Source organism: Perca fluviatilis, chromosome 5 (genome assembly GCF_010015445.1).
Source record: "Perca fluviatilis chromosome 5, GENO_Pfluv_1.0, whole genome shotgun sequence".
NCBI lineage: Eukaryota > Metazoa > Chordata > Actinopteri > Perciformes > Percidae > Perca > Perca fluviatilis.
This window is the reverse complement of record NC_053116.1, coordinates 3,145,747-3,167,854: the sequence shown is the minus strand read 5'-3', so window position 1 is coordinate 3,167,854 and position 22,108 is coordinate 3,145,747. Positions and strand designations below refer to the sequence as shown.

Below are 22,108 nucleotides of genomic sequence, written 5' to 3'. Positions count from 1 at the left end.
GCCTGAGCTCATCCAGGAGGCTAGAAAGAGTCGCTAAATTAAGCTCACTGATACTTTCATCAGAAGCAGCCAATCCTACATTTTTATCCTTCCGATTTAGTCTAGTTCCTTTAGCAGCCATAGTGAAATCAGCTAGTCAGACAAAAAAGTCATGGGAGTGAGACTCATAGAGCAGCTACACCAACACACTCGCCGCCGCCGCCATGATGATGATCGGATCCGTTTGTTTTGGATCACACTACCATGCTATCAGGGCCCTCCCTACTCTGCATCTAAGTGGCTAGTTGTCCTTACCTAGGTACTGCGATGTGTGACTCCAAACAAAGATGGGATAGCGGTAAGATGCTTCACTCTGTAGCTAAAACAGAGAGCTCAACAGTCTCTGTTGAAATAGAGTAAAACAGGAGCTGCAGCAATGTGCAGTACAACAAAAATATGATGTTTTTTGAAAATGAAACCATGTAAACCTATTCTGGTACAACCTCTAAATACAATTATGAACCTGAAAATGAGCATAATATCACCTCTTTAAGCACTCATTCTTTGAAAAGTACACAACAGGTGTCAAAGGATGAAAATCTCATTCTGAAGGAAAGTATTTCATTCTCACGTTATTAGACCGTTCTGTGAGACAGCAAAGGCAAGATGATCCATCCATTAGCATCCATTAGATACCATTTTTAATCTCAGTCTATTGATCCAAAGTGCAGCAGATCAAATAAATTAACAGCTATTGAATTAAAATAGTTTCTACTGGATGATACCTGACAGCTCATATGGTGAAAATAAATTACAAATATATACTTTACTTGGGCAAAAGAGTAAAGGTGTCTGAAGTTAAACAGACAACTTGTCATGATGGACAATAAGATATATTATTTTCTAACTCTCCCTACCTCACTTTTGACAAACTTTGCACACTGATTTTGGGCATTTAATGTTCCTTGGCTTTGAGAAGAACAGCTCTAATGCCCTCTCGTCTCGAGACCCCCCCCCACCCTCTCAAATATTTTTCTTATCGGATCTGCACAAATGATGTAGGTCACCCATTTTGGTTTCAAAACGGCGAATTTCACCGAAAGCTTAGGAGGTTGCATGCCTGCCCACTGCCGCTGGGTCTAACGTTAGCGGTCCGCTGACTCACTGTCACTGGGTTTAACTGTTCCTCCTCATTCCCTCCGAGAAAGTCTCCCGAGCTGCAGCAGGAGGTTCTCCTCCCAGCGAACTTCGAAACAGTTTACGGCCCCACTGACGCATGTTGTCACTGAAATTAAAAAAAAAAAAAATCCTTTTTCTTTTAACTTAAACAATGTTTTTTTTTTAAAAAAAAAAAAAAAAAATTTTTTTTTTATTTTATTTTTGTGTTTTTTTTTTTTTTTAGGACACCATGATGACTCCAGAGACTGTTGATATTCACTCCATGCAGATTTATTTGTTACATTATAACAAACAAACCGAGCTGCCTCAGACACATCAACTGAACACCGGCGATAGTCAGTCGAATAGACAACTGAATCTAAGTTCCACATGACTCTCTTCTTATTCAGTGTTTAGGGTGGTGTCAGTTGGAAACATTCACGCCCACAGCCACTTTATGTTCGTTACATCTTTAGATGGACCTGAACTGGTGATATTTTTACTTCTAACAGTCCTCTCATCTTCCTTTTCTTAAGTACACCTAGGTCGCTGTGACCCAGACAACAACTACTAACGTACATGCTAGTTCTCACAGATGGTTTACTTCAAATGATTTCACTTTATTTCATCCTGGAGGGTACTCAGCATTTCCTAGTGTACCACATCGGTCACATCAAAGGATAATATTTCTTTACTTTTTTAGCTTTACCATGGTCTAATTAGTGGCAGAGGAGACATTATAAATGTCAAAAGACCTTAATCATTTTGGTGTCACTGATCATATTACCTTGGAACATAGCAATGCACAAGTGAGTTTATAGTTTTATACAGATCATAATATGTCCATCTCAGATTTGCTTCAACGAGAAAACTCCTCCGCTCTCTGACAGGAAACACCTTGCTAGGCTAACTTCCCTATGCTACCTCCCTCATATCTTCCTTGTTTAAACTAAAGATAGCTTTCAACCTGTACTTCCTGTCTCCCCGACACAGAGAGAAAAGTCTCCTCTCAGAGACTGCTGGGCCTAAATTGTGCTTAATTATGATACACAAAATTAAAACATGAACCCAATGTGTATTGAATAAACTCCCATATTGATACACGATTAATAGTGAATCGTGCTAAACATACGTTACTTAGAAAGAAGTGAATATATGTGTAGGCCCTATAAAATATCTGGTGTTTACAATTGTCTGATTTCTCGATTATAATGACAGACATTACAAGACAAAACAATATCTAATAACAACATTTAAATAAAGAGTGTACTTTTTCCTACCACACAATATAATGTCTTCTATCTAGATGATGATACATGAAGATTTTTGTTTGATACTTGAGATGTTTTGCTTGGACTTAAAAGGCACAAACGTTATTCCATGTCACCACCCTCAGGTTCAGAAGAGTCTCCAGTCTGGTCTTCAGTCTGGTTGTAAAAGTGGATGTGAGTTCCTGGCTGGTTCTGGTCCTCCACGGTCCTCTCCATCAGCTTCTGTTTCCATCTGCCCAACACATTTATGCGTTTTCACATCAGAACGCCAGGCAAATCTTTTGTTACAAACACTGCAGCTGAATCTTTTCTCTCCTGTGTGGACTGCCATGTGTGACCGTAAAATTCCTCTCCGTGCAAAGATTTATTACAAACTGAACAGCTGAAAGGTTTTTCTCCTGTGTGAGTTCTCATGTGGGTCTTCAGGGTTCCACTTTCAATGAAAGCTCTACCACACTCAGAACAGCTAAAAGGAAGGCTTCTCTCCTGTGTGGATTCTCATGTGTTTCTGTAAAGATCCTCTCAATGTAAAAGATGTATTACAAACTGAGCAGCTAAAAGCCTTCTCTCCTGTGTGAGTTACCATGTGTGTCCGTAAATGCCTACTCTGTTTAAAAGATTTATTACAAATTGAGCATCTAAAAGGTTTTTCTCCTGTGTGGATTATCATGTGTCTCTTCAGACATGACTTGAAGCCAAATCTTTTCCCACAATCAGAGCAGCTGAATGTTTTCTTACATGTTGAATCATGTTTCAGAGAGTTTAAAGCTGACTGAGGTTCTCTGGTCTCCTTCCAATCAGCACTGTCATCAGTCTCAGGTTTAGAAGAGTTTCCAGTCTGGTCTTCAGTCTCTGGTTGTAAAAGTGGATGTGAGTTCCTGGCTGGTTCTGGTCCTCCACAGTCCTGTCCATCAACTTCTGTTTCTATCTGACCAACACATTTATGTATTTTGAGAACAGAACGCCAGGCAAATCTTTTGTTACAAACACTGCAGCTGAATCTTTTCTCTCCTGTGTGGACTGCCATGTGTGACCGTACAATTGCTCTCTGTGTAAAAGATTTCTTACAAACTGAGCAACTGAAAGGTTTTTCTCCTGTGTGAGTTCTCATGTGCTTCTGTACATCTCCACTCCGTGTAAAAGATTTATTACAAACTGAGCAGCTGAAAGGTTTTTCTCCTGTGTGAGTTCTCATGTGGGTCTTCAGGGTTCCACTATCAGTGAAAGCTCTACCACACTCAGAGCAGCTAAAAGGTTTTTCTCCTGTGTGGATTCTCATGTGTTTCTGTAAAGATCCTCTCAATGTAAAAGATGTATTACAAACTGAGCAGCTAAAAGCCTTCTCTCCTGTGTGAGTTACCATGTGTGTCCGTAAATGCCCACTCTGTTTAAAAGATTTATTACAAATTGAGCATCTAATATTGGTTTTTTCTTTCCCCCTTTTTTTTTTTTTTTTTTTCTCCCCTCCCTTCAACCCCCTTTTTTTTTCCCCCCCCCCCCCCCCCCTTTTTTTTTTTTTTTTTTTTTTTTTTTTTTTTCGGGGTTTTTAAGCCTCCTTGGTTTTTTTTTTTTTTCTTCCACTCCCCCCTGTCATCAGTCTCAGGTTCAGAAGAGTCTCCAGTCTGGTCTTCAGTCTCTGGTTGTAAGAGTGGATGTGAGTTCCTGGCTGGTTCTGGTCCTCCAAAGTCCTCTCCATCAACTTCTGTTTCCATGTGTTGAGTTTGTCTCTGATGAAGCTGTGAGGACTGAGCTTCCTCTTCATCATGTTCACTCTTCACAGGGACAGGAGTGAATGGGAACTTGGTGATATCAGCCTCCTCCAGCCCTTGAAGCTGCTCTCCCTCCTGACTGCTCCACAGGTCCTCCTGTTCCTCTTTAATGTGTGGGGGGGGCTCTGGCTCCTCCTGGTCCACGCTGGAGCTACACTCCTGCTGCTCAGAGGGAACCTCTTCTTTAACCACCAACAGCTGCTGAACATCTGCAGGAAACAGGATGAAGAACAGACACATTACTGACCACCATTCAAAGTAAACTCAAACCAATAATAATGAGAGGTAGTTTGTATCGTCATAGATATGAAAACTTACAAATTTAGTCTAACAAACTGATAAAAGTAGCACAGCAAAGCTTGTTACGGTCAGCTTGCTATAAAACCAACTACAAAATGGAACTATTAAGGCCAGTCCCCAACAATTATTTTTGTCATTGATTAATAAACGGTTAATTTGCACATTATTCTAAAGATTTTTTTAACTGAACTTTGGAGAATCAGTATTTTACTAAGTACTTGATATAAAACTGAAATGGCTATAACATGGATTTATTTCATCACTGGAGTAATATGCAGTTATGATAATCACTGGCAAATGTATTTTTGCATCAGCGTGAGGTAATGAAAATAACTGAAACGCAGGGCTCCAGTCTACGTAAATGGCCTGAAGTTTATACTAGTGCGTTGGTGTGTGCGTCGATCTCTTCAAGAGAATAGCAGTGTGTGTGTGTGTGTGTGGTAGAGAGAGTGAGAGAGTGATGGTGATTATCTTCAGAGTGAGTAGTGACTCTAGAGTCATAGTGAGAGAAACTAATTGTCTCCCCTGTTCTTTCTGCCCACGGTGGGAAATCTGTAGGAAAACTTAACCCTCTCCTTGATTTCATGTTGTTTATGGAGAAGAAGAGTCGGGGGAAATGGAACGCTACCAAGCTACGGCCAAGCGACGTGCATGCACCTCTTGAAAAATGCAACTGGACATCGCGATGACACTCAGCTGTGGCTAACTTTTCCTGCTACAGATTTCTCACCGTGGTCAGAAAGCAGAGGGGAGACACTGGGCGTTTCTCAATCTGTGTTCTTCTATTGACTTGTGTTCTTGTGTCCCTGTGAAACGTAATCTCGTGTTGCCGAAGTACTGTCCCAATACACAAGTTTGCATTTCACCAAGAACAGGTAAGATTCCCGGAAATGTTTTTGACACGCCCATTTTACCGAGGATGCATTGGTTGGTAACTTGTATGAACTTCGCAGCACCCGTATCCCAACATTCATTTCGGCATTCAATGACGGTCGGGTTTTCGGTACATAGACACGAAAAAACGAGAAATGAGAACATTTTAGGCGAAAAATGAACAGTTTATATTTTGAATATAGGCAGTCTTGCAAAAATCTTTGCCGAATTGACAATTTGCTACAAAGTTTTTTGAGTTTTCGGAGCTCCATAAAATGACGCGGCCGCCAGCTTGCGCCTGCCGGGGCCGCTTTCTCGTCGCTCGGACAGTCGCACTCGGAGACCCCGCTATAAGCCGGAGGTCTTTTAGACCGGTCCCGTAAATAAGAGGCTTTTATTTCGCCGTTGACGGATCGTTTGTTTAAATATCACAACACATGTCCATCATAAGATTAACGGGGACCTGTCGTCTTTTCGGAGTTAAACTCCACACACCCACACACACACACCCCCAGGTTTTCTTGTCCGGAGATTGTTTTAATACAAAGTAGTTATATTGTTGTGGTTTTTATTTCTAGCTGGTATTTTGGAGCCCTGCAGGTAGCCTCTGTGCTGGGGAGTGTTGAGCAATAACAGCAAGAACGCATCGTCTCAAACTGTTAACAGAGTTTTCTGTGCTTGTGAACTTGCGAGTTCATTCTTCCAAGAACAACCAGCAAGAACGTTCTCCCCAAGAACACAAGTCCATTCTTTGCATTCTTGAGATTGAGAAACACCCACTTTGTTTCTTCCACTATGCCTCTAGAGTCGCTACTCGCTCCGAAGGTAAACTGCTTCTTTTACACTTCTGGTTAGTTGCTAAGCAAACTTTGTTGTCAGTACAATATGTGCAATGATCAGGTTGAATATAATTTAATATACTTATGTTCACGCTTAATAGAAATGTTAATAGTACATGGAGAAATGACAAGGACACTATTGATGCCATTATTGCAGGTACAGAATGCAGTGATTGGTGGAAAGACAGGGCTTGCATGTACAGATGAGCAGCGCAGGTGGAATCAGAGAACCTTGAGCCTAAAAGTCTGAGTCAGATTAACTTCAGGCACCACAAGGCAGAACAGCAATACAGAGTTGACTGTAGGGCTGAACGATTTTTGAAAATAATGTAATTGCGATTTTTTCCCCAAATATTGCGATTGCGATTTGATATTCGATTATTTTTTTAAGCTCTTTGTCTTCTGTATTATTCAACAAAGACAAACAATAAATCATTGTATAGTATGAACAACACACAATTACACACTAGACAGTTAAATAAGTAAAAACACATACATACATACACATATATATATATATATACAAACATATATATATACACACACACATATATATAACATATATATATATATATATATATATATACACATACATACATACATACATACATACATACACACACACATATATTTGTTTACAGTGCACAGAGAGGAGCTGCCTCCAGCCCCTCCCCCTCGTGAAGTTGCGTGCCGACACCGTCAACACTGCACTTGCTCAGAGAGGCTATCGTTACGTTAGCTGCTGTGGTCTTGCCGTGGGATTAACTGTACTAATAAAACCGTTGAAACACCGCGGCCACGCTGCTGTGAAAGCTCCCCAAACCGTCATTTATCAGTCTGATTGTTACCCCTCTCAGTGGCAGCTCCTCCACCCATATCTTTATATCTTTATAACGGAGCAATCCGCTAACCGGAGCTAACCGCTAATCAGAGCTAGCTCGTTGCCAACCGAGCCTTCAGTTCTGCGTGCCTGTATCCATTAACTGCATGTATGGACTCGAGCCCAAACAAAACCCTTCATTTTATTAAAATGGCTGTAAAAGTTTTAAACTTCAACTCAGAATTGTTTGAATGACAGAGATCAGCTCAAGGTACAGTGTAGCGTTAGCGTGCTAAGTTGATGCTTTCTCTGCGTAGTGCAGACTGATTTGCTCTTGCGAGTCATCAAATCGAGACCAAATCGCAGCCTTTGCGATTAGGAAATCGCGTTTTAACATATCGCGATATTATCGCAAATGCAATTAATCGTTCAGCCCTAGTTGACTGTAGGGAATAACGTCATTTACGCTGGTCTTCTTGTTGCTAGTGCGTGACATGCAGGCTCTGCATGCACAGCCAACCACCAATCACAACCAATGTTGATCAATTTATCAAACAACCAAAGCAGGCCCCGCTAGTCGACCACAACCTGAAATTTAGAGGAAGCAACATGCATGTATTATTATTATCATATTAAGTCTGGATTGATAGTATTATATGAATACAATGGTGTCATGTCAGTCAGCCAGCGTATTTAACTGCCTAATGTCCCTCTCCAAAATCCAGAAGAGTAGTCACAGTGCTCTCTTGCTCTGGTGTTTGTAAAGTAAGTGTATATATATATATATATATATATATATATATATATATATATATATATATATATATATATATATATATATATATATATATATAACACTTTAAGTATTTGTTCTCCTTGTACACCTTCTCTGGAGTATTAAGTGAGACATTTCTCTATGTAATTATAACATGTCTTGAGACAAATAAGTATACCAAAAAATGATGCATGTTTACTTTTTGAAAAGTAACCGTTATAGTTCAACCATTAGGTGAGCAGTTATATTGAGGTAAGTATGAAAACACTTCTCTTTGTACCTATTAAAGTATTCAATGTTTTTAGCAAAAAATATTCCTTAAAATTATACATATGATTATTTTTGAAAACGACGTGTTTTAGTACAACCAGCAGAGGGGCTTCTATGTGTGGAGTAGTTTTGGAGACATGACTCTTCGTTTATATGACATATATTACATTTTTTAAATTATGCATATGCCTATATTTGAAAAAAAAAGTGCTGTAGTACAACTAGCAGGAGACAATCTATAATTGAGGTAAGTTTGGAGACACTACATTATTTATTCATTAAAGAGAGAGGACAGAGAAGAGACACTAACATTACGGTATATCCTGGCTTGTAATGGAAGACATATGATGCTTTTGATAACCGATTGCAAATAAAGCAAACTGTTTTTTTATCTAGAAAACAGACCCAAAATCACCTGTCTGGTGGGTTTGGCGACGGCCTGTTAAAGAGCGAAGATTACAATAGATCTTAAGAACAAATGCTTATTTACATACGTCATATCGTTGCTGGGAGAAGAGATCACAGGAAGGAGAGAAAGATCAACTGAAGGTTTAATGACCAAACCTGCTCTGTGTAACCGAAGCTGAGGGTTGAAAACAGCGTCCAGTAGCTCCCGTTGTCGCTCGTTCTCCTCTTTTGAACGACAAAGTTCCTCCTCGTACTCTGCTATCGTTCTTTCAAACAGCCCAAATATCTCTTCAGCAGCCGCAGTTAGTCGCTGCTCCACCAACGCTCTCAGCATCTGGACTTTACACATGTTACCTCTTTCTCAACACAACAAAGAGACTCTGCTAACACACCTTTCTGCTAGACGCCATCTTGTTCAAAGTGTGAAGCTAGCCGCAGTAAATACTACAGCTTCCGGTGTAGCTGAGCTTCAAAATAAAATTCCGGAAGTGTTTTAGGCAAATTTTAAAGATCCAGAAAACAGGAAGATATGATTAAAATAGTGACAGACTTCCTCTGGAAAACACGCAGGAATATCAATGATTAAAACACACGTTTGAAGAAAGACAAATATTTAAATGCATTTTCAGAGCTCTGAGAAAATAAAGAACCAAATTAAAGCTGATGGTAGTTTGTTTCCCTTTTTCTTTTAAAGTGTCAAACAGAAAACAGAAGGTTTAATCTTGGAGTGTAAATGTAATATGTCAACTGTTTTTGTTGTTTGTCTAAAGGTCCAAGTTAATGTTTGTGTTTATATTAGACCAATTATTATCATATAAAATCAGACCACATTTTAAGATTTTTTTTTTACTGACCAAAGAACGAAAAGCAAAAAGCAACAATCGTTTCTATAACTCAGTCTAAGTGCAATGTATAGTCTATCTATCTCACAAACATACAAAACACATCTCTCTAAAGTTATTCATTTGATTTGCGTCATGCACAAAAACACAAAGAAGCAGTCATTGGCAGTACAAAACTTAGGCTCGTTCCAACATTATTAAATGTGTAGAAAACAAATCATAGTAAAAATGAGAATCTCTGAAACAGTACATAAGTTGAAATACAACATACATAACATTAAATATATTAGTGGTGGTGATAAGTGACTTTCGTGAATACACAAACAAAACAGAGGTTTACTTTCCAGGTTTGATCCTTCGCACCTCGGGGCTGAGTCAGCAAATAGAACTAGCTAATGCTGGCTAACCACAGCTGATCATAGGACACTGGCAAAGGACAAAAAAGAAGGAAAATATACATCGCACCTACCATGACACCCCCCAGCAAATACAGGCACTTTAGGTTGTAGGTTTTTAGGCAAAATGAAACCTCTTTAAAATTGATTTTTATCTATTTGAATATTTTCTTCACTTTGTCTGGAAACAACAACTACTAGTGGCTAAGACCATACTATTTGAGAATATACAGATATTTGTTTGGTTTCTCCATATACCTGAGATAAAAAACTGTCATTAGCACCACATAAAATGATTTTATGTTGAAAAGGAAGCTACAGAAATTGTGGCCAAGGTATTATATATATAAAATGTCACATGATGTTTTTATGAAGTCATGTGTTTAAAAAAAACTAACTTTGTCTTAAAGTGATGGTTCGGAGTAATTCACCCTAGGGTCCTTTGCACCATGACCTCGAGGCCAAACTTTCCACAAGCTCTTTTCCACCTGGGTCTAACATTGGAGTTAAGGCGTGAGATTAGCGTTATCAGCAGCTGAATCGCTGGCGGGGCTAATGGACACGTTTGTATCTCTTAAATGACCCCACTAATAATGCCCGAAATGATACCAACGGTCTACACTAGTATATATAGGTTATGCACTCATAAAACGATGGATTGGAAAGTTTGTAAGTACACCAGAAGTGTATGTAAATAACACTTGCCTGCTGGCTTCTGCTCTCTGCTGCTGCTGCTGTTGCTGCTGTGAGTCTAACTGCAGGTAGCAGCAGCAACAGAGAGCTGAAGAGAGCAGGCAAGTGTTCATAAACTCTGTTGTTACTAAAAAACTTTCCAATCCGTAAGCTAAGTGCATATATACTGAATGTGTAGAACTGCTGGTATCATTTAGAATGATAGGGTACTGATAAAACGTGAGTCCGTTAGCCCCCGCGCTAAGCTATTCAGCAGCTAACGCTACTCTACACTAACTCTCCAATTTTCAACCCAGGTGAAAAAGCTTTCTGAAAGTGCTTCGAGGTCATGGCAAAATTACTCGAACCATCACTTTAACCATTGTCATGTTTAAAAGTCCATATGCCTTGAGGATACTCAGAAACATGTATTTAACATTAAATTTAAAAAAAAGTATGTTGGAACGCTGGTATGAATACCAGCGTTCAGTCCTCTCTAACAGTCCTCTCCATCAGCTTTCAGTCTTTGATGAAGCTGTGAGGATTGATGACCTATACACTGATGGGTTTTGAGTCTGGTGCACCAATTGAGGGTTGTCTCCTGTGTGAGTCAGCATGTGACTCTTCAGATGTGTCCTGCGGCCAAATCTTTACCCACACTCAGAGTAGCTGAATGTTTTCTTACATGTTGAATCATGTTTGAGAGAGTTTAAAGCTGACTGAGGTTCTCTGGTCTCCTTCCAATCAGCACTGTTATCAGTCTCAGGTTCAGAAGAGTCTCCAGTCTGGTCTTCAGTCTCTGGTTGTAAAAGTGGATGTGAGTTCCTGGCTGGTTCTGGTCCTCCACAGTCCTCTCCATCAGCTTCTGTTTCCATCGGACCAACACATTTATGTGTTTTAACATGAGAACGCCAGGCAAATCTTTTGTTACAAACACTGCAGCTGAATCTTTTCTCTCCTGTGTGGACTGCCATGTGTGATCGTAAATCTCCACTCTGTATCCATCTCTTCTTACAGACTGAGCAGCTGAAAGGTTTTTCTCCTGTGTGAGTTATCATGTGTCTCTTCAGGGTTCCACTATCAGTGAAAGCTTTACCACACTCAGAGCAGCTAAAAGGTTTTTCTCCTGTGTGGATTCTCATGTGTTTTTGTAAATTTCCATTCTGTGTAAAATATTTCTTACAGACTGAGCAGCTGAATAGTTTTTCTCCAGAATGAGTCGTCATGTGGGTCTTCAGGGTTCCACGTTCAGTGAAAGCTTTACCACACTCAGAGCAGCTAAAAGGTTTTTCTCCTGTGTGGATTCTCATGTGTTTCTGTAAACTTCCTCTCTGTGTAAAAGCTTTATTACAAACACTGCAAATGAAAGGTTTTTCTCCTGTGTGAGTAAGCATGTGATCTTCCAGATCTGACTTGCGGCCAAATTTCCTCTGACACTCAGAGCAGCTGAAAGGTTTTTCTCCTGTGTGAGTTATCATGTGTCTCTTCAGATGTGACTTGAAGCCACATATTTTCCCACACTCAGAGCAGCTGAATGTTTTCTTACATCTTGAATCATGTTTCAGAGAGTTTAAAGCTGACTGAGGTTCTCTGGTCTCCTTCCAATCAGCACTGTTATCAGTCTCAGGTTCAGAAGGATCTCCAGTCTGGTCTTCAGTCTCTGGTTGTAAAAGTGGATGTGAGTTCCTGGCTGGTTCTGGTCCTCCACAGTCCTCTCCATCAGCTTCTGTTTCCATGTGTTGAGTTTGTCTTGGATGAAGCTGTGAGGACTGAGCTTCCTCTTCATCATCTTCACTCTTCACAGGGACAGGAGTGAATGGGAACTTGGTGATATCAGCCTCCTCCAGCCCTTGAAGCTTCTCTCCCTCCTGACTGCTCCACAGTTTCTCCTGTTCCTCTTTAATGGGTGGGGGGGGCTCTGGCTCCTGCTGGTCCACGCTGGAGCTACACTCCTGCTGCTCAGGGGGAACCTCTTCTTTAACCACCAACAGCTGCTCAACATCTGCAGGAAACACAGAGAGAAATGTTGTGGAACTGTATCTTATCACCTGGATTGTGATTGTTATAAAGAAATACTGGTTGTTCAGTCTGTTACTTAGGTTACATCTACACTACTAGTCTTCCTTTTAAGCCTTGGGAACTGTTGGAAAGGCTGTTGACTGACATATTAGGGCTCTCGTGGTGAAATAATGCTACTGCGCTGTTGAGCACAAAGTGGCGCATTCGGTAATTAAGAGGCATCAACAAGGGACACGTCGGAATAAAAGAGTGTGAAGTGGACTTCACACTCTTTGCATTCAAATGGTTTATGTTGTGTGTGTCTCTGATGAACCATGAGTAAAACCAAAAATTGTTGTCTGATCTGGACATTATTTGAGTCTAATCTAATCACCATGTGGCTTCCTGACGCTAATTCTAGTTTAGCTGTGCCTTTCTAGTTATAGTTAGACTATGTTGTAAGACTAAGACTTATGCCGCGTTCTATTTACCTCGGAACTCGCAACTGGGAATGACGTCATACCAGAGTTGAATGCGTTCTATTTAAAAGTCGGATTTTCATTGTTTTCATTAGCTCTAGCCCGGTTAGCTATTGTTAGCAACCAGTTGATAACTGATATAGAACACCACAGATAGAAGATACAAGTTGGACATGCCTGTGTGAACGATGATTAGTTTAGGACAGACACAAATAGAAGTACATAATTACTTTAATGTTACTGCAGTTTTCAAAACTGTTAATGGAAACAGGAGCTTAGCGACTGTTGGTTTTCTTGAGGTTATACGAGGGTTCGAGCTTTGAATCTAGGTCGAAGCTTTTTCTGACTTTGACCTCGTAAAAAACGTGTTGCGAGATAAATAGAACACGGCATAAGTTGTATTTGGACAATGTTGACATTATGCTATGTAAATGACATGGATGTGTGTTTTTATGCAACTTAATGGGGCAATCTGTGTTATTTATTTCCCCAAGCAGTACATCCCTATATGTAACCATCACCTATACAGTCCTAAGTGAATACCTTTTCAATAATTGGTGTTGTAGTCAAACTGCAAGCTGCCTCTCAGAGCAAGGAAAGCTGGTGGATACCTCACTACATGGTCCAGCACAATGGAAAAAATAGGGTAGTCTTTCGCTACAAGGGACTTAACCTCAATGAATTTCTGTTGCCTGGTCCTGCCTTGAGTCCCTCAATTGTTAGTGCGTTGCTGCGCTTCATGGGACACAATGTCTCAATCAATGGCGACAGAAAGGCCATGTTTCATCAGGTGTGCATCCTACCTGAACGTTCTTACAAACGGACCTCAGTCAGACAGAGTTGGACAACAGACATCTGACATCAGAACTGTAAGCACAGGGTAATGTGCCGAGTCCGCTGCTGTACACCCTTCTTCACCTATGACTGTGTAGCCTCCCAGACTGACCAGCATTTTAAAGTTTGCAGATGACAAACTGTGATCGGGCCGATCACTGGTGGTGAGGACACTTCATACAGAAGGCAGGTAGCAGAACTGTTGTCAGAAAAATAATCTCTCCTTAAATGCAGAAAAGTCTAAGGAGATGATTATCGATACTAGGAGAAGGAGGAAGGTGCAGCACACACCAATACACATCGGGGGGACAGAGGTAGAGAGAGTGAAAACCTTTAAATTCCTCCGAACAAGCATCAGCGAGGATTTCACCTGGTCTCACAACAGCCACCAGCTCCTTAAGAAAGCCCAGCAGAGACTGTACTTCCTAAGGAGGCTGAGGAAATTTGGCATGTCAACGGAAATCCTCAGCAACTTCTACAGATGTACAGTGGAGAGTGTCATCACCAGCTCCATCACAGTGTGGTATGGAGACAGCACTGCTCGGGACAGGAAGGCTCTCCAACGTGTTATAAAAACTGCACAACTCATCTGTGGAGGAGCCTTCTCATCACTACAGGACATGTACATCACCAGGGTCATCAGGAGGACCCACAACATCATTAAAGACAACACACACCCACAACACAGTCTCTTCACTCTCCTGCCCTCAGGAAGGCGCCACAGGAGTATGAAAGCACGGACCACAAGACTCACAACCAGCTTCTATCCACAGGCCATCAGACTCCTGGACACTGAAATATCCCCCACACACTCCATCCTCCCCTCCTAAACTCCTGGACTCACACCACATACAGAGCTGTCTAGGCAAAGTGCACTTTATCCATATTCTTATCTCCATTTTGTATCACTTTTTCAAACTATTTATTACTTTTTTATTGTTTGTTTTTAACTTAATTGTATTTGTTGTGTAAGGAAGACTAGCAAAGCAAACTTTTCATTGCCTGGTGTAAGTTGTCTTTACTGTGCATTTGACAGTAAACCTGTTGAATCTTGCTAGTTTAGCTGTTCCTCTAGTTCTAGTAAGACTGTTGTATTTGGACATGTTAACATTCTCCTATGTAAATAGCATGGATGTCTATTTTTTATTGCTACTTATTGGAGAAAGCTGTGTCATTTCTTGCCAGATAATGATAAATTGACTACCATTGCTAGAAACAAGACATTTAAGCTAAGTATATGGTTACTTGAATTCTCATTATGTTTTTGTATCTTGTATTTGTTCTTGTTAACAAAGACCTACAAACACTCACATTTCCTTCAACTAGACACCTCTAAGCCTCAGTGGTTGCAACACTGTGCGTTAAGGATCAACCAGTAAATAGCAAATATATGGAGTTATATTACTATCATAAGTCAAGAGCGCATTATTTCAATTTGAGAGCATTTCTCACTGATATTACGTTCAGATTTCTTGTTCTCACACTCAAATATTCACTGCTCGTGCTTGGATTTGCTCTGCTTGCACTCAAACTTTCTGCTTGGACTCAGATATGTTGTTGTTTGGACAGATTTCCTGCTCTCAGCTTTGAACCTTCTCCTCGCACTCAGGCTGATTCTGCTCACTTGCAAAGTTTCTGCTCTCGGATTTCTCCTGCGCACTTGGATTTTTTTGTGTTATAACCCTGTCAAAAGTCAACAACCAATAGAATGCCAGCTGTAGTGTTGACCAATGAAATGATCCCAACCCTGTTCGCTTTACTTTAGAATGTCTGTTGAGGGCGGCTGCACTGTAACCTGACTATGCCTGACTGTAACCAAGTTTATATATCCCCCGCGCCGTTTATAGCTTTATTATAAGTATATGTCAACAATGTGCACAGAATGGTCGACGCACTTTCACCTGCACCCGTTAGGAAACGGGAGAAAGCTTTGAAGTGGGACGTATGAAGTTATGTCCACAACTACGAGGGTGAGTAACATAACTTAAGCACCTAGCTAGCTAGCTAGCATATAGCCTAGCTTGATGTCCAGAATCAAATAGATGTTCTTTATTGTATAGCTAGCTAGATTGAACGACATATGACGGACAGTATGTGTATATGTGATGACCCTACTTTGTATTTTTTTCCTCGTTTGGTTAACCATGTTCCTGGGATTTGGCTAATTTCATGTTAGAGCCAGTAGTAAAACCTAAACTGTAATATAACTGAAAGAACACAAGAAACTGGATTGTTTGTGTCAGTTTTTGCATCACTGTTGTGTGTTGTTCATCAGAATTTAGTCTTCATTCCTTCATATAACCTTAGTTTGAAAATGGATTCATAGCAGTCTGTATAAAACGTTGTAATGTTAAAAACAGATCTAGAAATGATATGGTTTCTTATTTGCTCCTTAAATAGCAGTTATTTGTTTAATTAATACAAAGCAAACTGAAGTGAAAAAACAAGTATTTTGTTTTACTTTCTTTTCATCCAGGTGGGGCTGAGGGGTTTGACCCCTGTTGATCTGTGTGTCATATCACCAACCCATGATAGCTAGAATTCACCCTGCTACTCCAGATCTACCTGCTGTATGGCTGGCTACAGACTACAACCATCTGCTCCAGATCTACCTACTGTATGGCTGGCTACAGACTACAACCATCTGTTCCAGATCTACCTACTGTATGGCTGGCTACAGACTACAACCATCTGTTCCAGATCTACCTACTGTATGGCTGACTACAGACTACAACCATCTGCTCCAGATCTACCTACTGTATGGCTGGGTACAGACTACAACCATCTGTTCCAGATCTACCTACTGTATGGCTGGCTACAGACTACAACCATCTGTTCCAGATCTACCTACTGTATGACTGGCTACAGACTACAACCATCTGTTCCAGATCTACCTACTGTATGGCTGGCTACAGACTACAACCATCTGTTCCAGATCTACCTACTGTACGGCTGGCTACAGACTACAACCATCTGTTCCAGATCTACTGTACGGCTGGCTACAGACTACAACCATCTGCTCCAGATCTACCTACTGTATGGCTGGCTACAGACTACAACCATCTGCTCCAGATCTACCTACTGTATGGCTGGCTACAGACTACAACCATCTGTTCCAGATCTACCTACTGTATGGCTGGCTACAGACTACAACCACTGTAATCTCTACTGTATGGCTGACTACAGACTACAACCATCTGCTCCAGATCTACCTACTGTATGGCTGGCTACAGACTACAACCATCTGTTCCAGATCTACCTCTGTATGGCTGGCTCACAACTACAACATCTGTTCCAGATCACCTACTGTTGTCTGGCTACAGACACAACCATCTGTTCCAGATCTACCTACTGTATGGCTGTACAGACACAACCATCTGTTCCAGATCTACCTACTGTAGCGGCTGGCTACAGACTACAACCATCTGTTCCAGATCTACTTACGCTTAGCTGGCTACTAGATACAACCATCTGCTCCAGATCTACCTACTGTATGGCTGGCTACAGACTACAACCATCTGTTCCAGATCTACCTACTGTTGGAGGGTTCAGAACCTACAACCATCTGTTCCAGATCTACCTACTGTATGACTGGCTACAGACTACAACCATCTGTTCCAGATCTACCTACTGTATGGCGTACAGACTACAACCATCTGTTCCAGATCTACCTACTGTATGCTGGCTACAGACTACAACCATCTGTTCCAGATCTACTGTACGGCTGGCTACAGACTACAACCATCTGCTCCAGATCTACCTACTGTATGGCTGGCTACAGACTACAACCATCTGTTCCAGATCTACCTACTGTATGGCTGGCTCAGACTACAACCATCTGTTCCAGATCTACCTACTGTATGACTCGTAAGACTACAACCATCTGTTCCAGATCTACCTACTGTATGGCTGGCTACAGACTACAACCATCTGTTCCAGATCTACTACAGTTGGCTCGGACTACAACCATCTGCTCCAGATCTACCTACTGTATGGCTGGCACAGACTACAACCATCTGTTCCAGATCTACCTACTGTATGGCTGGCTACAGACTACAACCATCTGTTCCAGATCTACCTACTGTTGAGTGCTACAGACTACAACCATCTGTTCCAGATCTACCTACTGTATGGCTGGCTACAGACTACAACCATCTGTTCCAGATCTATACGGCTGGCTACAGACTACAACCATCTCCAGATCTACCTACTGTATGACTGCGCTACACAATAACTCTGCAAGTTTTGTTTGTAGTGAACATCATCAACAGCTGCACTTAAAGTCTCTTGGGTTCATATGGGACTTGGTTGTTCTCCATACTGCATCAAACACTATATTATTTTTGTTTTTGTTATATTATATAATACAACGAACAACAGTAATTTAATTTTAATACCTATATATTATTCTGGTGTACACTGTTGACTTGACTCCATGCTTTTGACTATACTTTAGCTTGCCACCTCATAACTTTACCTTAATTGCTTTTGTATAGTTAATTTATCTTCTACTAGTTGTATATACCTCCTATTTAATTGAATTATTCTTAATTTGTGTTGCCATACCTGAATCATCCCTCTTGTGAACACTAGGCCTATCTTATCTTTATTCATAACCCTCCTCACAAACTCACCTGAACCTGGGTCATCTGTTTGCCAATATCAATGTTCCTGCTACAGTAAATCCTATAGGCACATTGTACTGCTTCACCGTAGTATGAACCATACACTTTTAAGGTTTTGTGTCAAAATATTGTGCAATTTGTTATGAATTACTCATTGTTTTGCGACAAGGAAATTAAACTATTTACCAAGTGTCAGCTCTGGTAAATTTAATTGTACCGTTTTTTTTTATAAATGTTATGGAACATGAAAAAACAAAAAACAATTTGGATTGATCAGGGTTTTAATTTGTTGCAAATGTGAACATGGTTTTAATAATCTGTATCTTATTGCTCTGAAAAACTACAATGATTTAAGAAATATCAGTGATACTTATCAACATTTATTGAATTGATTGAATATATGGGCAGACATTACAGGCACCTATTCATGTCAACAGAGAAAACAATAATTTGTTCTCTCTTTTATCACTTTGATTATATGCTGATGGTGCAGAAAAGGGTGAAGTCCTTGTAGATCTCTGGCACTTTGAGGACAGACCGATCCAGGAACTCTCCACTGTTGTCTTTGTATAGTATGCTCCTATTAAAGACAGCTTCATAGACATCAACATGTAATATATTAGGTGGACATAGCTTGCTTTAACATCATTACTATCTTACCTTACCTTCTCTGATTTGGTTTTGTGGACATCAGTAATTTTCTCTCCCAGGCCTGGTTGTGCACCCTGTGAATTTAAGCAAGAAACATAAGTGTATGTAACATGATTTTACTATTATATTATTTTTTTTTTACATTTACATCATTATTATCAGACTTGCCAACCTTCTTGGTTTGTGCTACTGCTGCCTGTCCTCTGCACACAGGTGAGTAATGTGCTGACTGGCACAGGTCCATGCACATAGTGCAGCTCAACAGGGGTACTTCAGTCACACCTGGGAGAAGAGAAACAAACAAAATACTTGTTCTTTCTGATCAGTTTGCTTTGTATTCATTAAAAAAATAACATTTAAGTTGCAAATAAAGCATATCATTTCTAGATCTGTTTTATTAGTGGTGAAATTGTACTTAACAGACTGGGTCCGTGTACTTTTTCGTTCATTCGATTTTCATTTCATAAACAGGTATTAAAAAACAAATGGTTATTTGATTTTCGTTTTAAATCATGGGGATCAGACCTCCGTGCTGGTCTAATATTCTAATGTTAGCTGCTGCAGCTAGCTAGCAGCTAGCTACCGCCCTGTGAGCTTGGTCCCTGCGGTTCGCTCCCCAGTGCTGACTGACTCGGTCCGTCTGCAGAGCCGCGCTAATCGGCTCTAGCTGACCTGGGAATCTAAGCTGCGTGATTTATTCATATTTTATTTTCTTTGCAGTGATATGCTATGCACTGATGTCAGGCAGGCTTGCTGCTGCTTTTAGTCTGAGCCTGTGAGATAACTAAACTTCCTTTGAATATAACGTGCATATAAATAGACGGAATAAATAAAAGTCCCCGGAAATAAATATAATTAAAACATATGTATTTAGGCTATTGAACTATAATGACTAATGCCTATATATGTATTGCCTCATTTATGTATTTCATGTTCTATTTCATAGCCATATTTATTATGTAAAGGGGGCAAAAATGGACGATCAGTCGCTCAGGAAGTTATAGACTAGAGTTTCCCTCAACAGCAGCCGGGACATTCTAACGCTTAACGTGAAAAAGCTTAACGTGGTAACTTAATGTACCTAAACAATGATCAATCAGATATCAATCAGTTATCAGTCACATAACGTCCATAATAATCAGACTTTGGGTTAGATTTTTTTGACAGTTTTCAGTGGTTATGAGGAGCAATATGAGAGAGAAATTTGGTAATCATCAATGATTACCAAATTACTAAACCTGGTTTAGGTACATTAAACCACGTTAAGCTTTTTCACGTTAAGCGTTAGAATGTCCCGGCTGCAGTTGAGGGAAACTGTAGTCTATAACTTCCTGAGCGACATTTTCTACAATAAAGAACATCTATTTGTTTCTGGACATCAAGCTAGGCCATATGCTAGCTAGCTAGCTAGGTGCTTAAGTTATGTTACTCACCCTCGTAGTTGTGGACATAACTTCATACGTCCCACTTCAAAGCTTTCTCCCGTTTCCGTGAAAGTGCGTCGACCATTCTGTGCACATTGTTGACATATACTTATAATAAAGCTATAAACGGCGCGGGGATATATAAACTTGGTTACAGTCAGGCATAGTCAGGTTACAGTGCAGCCGCCCTCAACAGACGTTCTAAAGTAAAGTGAACGCACCCTCAACGGGGTTGGGATCATTTCATTGGTCAACACTACAGCTGGCATTCTATTGGTTGTTGACTTTTGACAGGGTTATAACACAAAAAAATCCAAGCGCGCAGGAGAAATCCGAGAGCAGAAACTTTGCAAGTGAGCAGAATCAGCCTGAGTGCGAGGAGAAGGTTCAAAGCTGAGAGCAGACCAGAGTGGTGATTGTTGGAACAGTGAAAAGACAAACCAAGACGGCTTTTGATAGTCTTATTGTGTTTCTGTCCACTTTGAATACAGTGTGTTTTACAATGATAAAAGTACTGATTATTTACATGGAGTATGGTGGGTTTGGCGAAGGCCTGTTAAAGAGCGAAGATTACAATAGATCTTAAGAACAAATGCTTATTTAAATACTTCCTGTCATATCGTTGCTGGGAGAAGAGATCACAAGAAGGAGAGAAAGATCAACTGAAGGTTTAATGACCAAACCTGCTCTGTGTAACCGAAGCTGAGGGTTGAAAACAGCGTCCAGTTGCTCCCGTTGTCGCTCGTTCTCCTCTTTTGAACGACAAAGTTCCTCCTCGTACTCTGCTATCGTTCTTTCAAACAACCCAAATATCTCTTCAGCAGCCGCAGTTAGTCGCTGCTCCACCAACGCTCTCAGCATCTGGACTTTACACATTTTAGCTCTTTCTCTACACAACAAAGAGACTCTGCTAACACATATTGACATATATATAAGCTAACACCATTGACATATGGCTAACACACCTTTCTGCTAGGCGCCATTTTGTTCAAAGTGTGAAGTTAGCTGCAGTAAAGACTATAGCTTCCGGTGCAGATTAGTTGCTGAGTTTCAAAATAAATGTCCGGAAGTGTTCCAGATTTCCTCTGAAAAACACGCAGGAATATAAACGATTAAAGGGAAACTATGCAGCTTATTTTAGAGTGTTGAAATGTAACGATGTACAAATATTTAGTTATTGTACTTAGGGCGAATTGTCACGTATCTGTACTTTACTTTGTTATATTTCTGGAAACTTTCACTTTTACTCCGATACATTTCCTAACTAAAAGGTATACTTTTATTTTGACACCCATGTGTGTGTGTGTGTGTGTGTGTGTGTGTGTGTGTGTGTGTGTCTGTGTGTGCGTGCGTGTGTGTTTTTGTGTGCATGTGTGTGTACGTGTGTGTGTGTGCGTACGTGTGTGTGTTTGTGTTTGTGTTTGTGTGTGAGTGTGTGTGTGTGCGTGCGTTTGTGTGCGCGTGTGTTTGTGTGCGTGTGTGTGTGTGTGTGTATGTATGTGTGTGTTCAACTCAAGTAATAGGCTACATCAAATGTAGGTTATCAAACAAAGGCTATAAACATATCTAAATAAATATAAATCAATCCATCAGTTTTTCTAATAATCTTTGGTAAAACAGGGTTTTTTAAAGGTAACAAAATATATCCTCATGAAAGAAATCATCACAAAAAAGTGAAAATAGAATCATGAGGCTTTTATTTTGACAGCGGTCCCCCCGGAAGTGG

The 22,108-nt window shown here is 40.3% G+C and overlaps 2 protein-coding genes across 2 annotated transcripts in view; one reads left to right on the top strand and one right to left on the bottom strand.

Moving 5' to 3' along the window:
* The window catches only part of LOC120558537 (zinc finger protein 239-like), a 360,504-nt gene that overhangs the window by 51,929 nt on the left and 286,467 nt on the right, over positions 1 to 22,108 (top strand). The gene's annotated exons all lie outside the window — the stretch shown is intronic.
* On the bottom strand, positions 1,407 to 21,374 carry LOC120559392 (gastrula zinc finger protein XlCGF57.1-like). The gene is made up of 4 exons (XM_039801086.1): positions 21,066 to 21,374; positions 11,654 to 12,373; positions 3,276 to 3,827; positions 1,407 to 2,585 (listed from the first exon to the last, which is right to left on the bottom strand). The coding sequence occupies exons 1-4, from the start codon at positions 21,307 to 21,309 to the stop codon at positions 2,560 to 2,562; spliced, it is 1,542 nt and encodes a 513-aa protein (XP_039657020.1). The 5' UTR covers positions 21,310 to 21,374; the 3' UTR covers positions 1,407 to 2,559.

Excerpts from the sequence above, each read along its gene's own strand:
- LOC120559392 (XM_039801086.1), bottom strand. The coding sequence starts at position 21,309 with ATGTCAATATGTGTTAGCAGAGTCTCTTTGTTGTGTAGAGAAAGAGCT. Across the intron at positions 3,828-11,653 it reads CCACACAGGAGAAAAACCTT|TTAGATGCTCAATTTGTAAT; the intron begins TTAGCTGCTCTG and ends AAAAAACCAATA. Across the intron at positions 2,586-3,275 it reads ACCAGCCAGGAACTCACATC|CACATCCACTTTTACAACCA; the intron begins CACTTTTACAAC and ends CAGCCAGGAACT.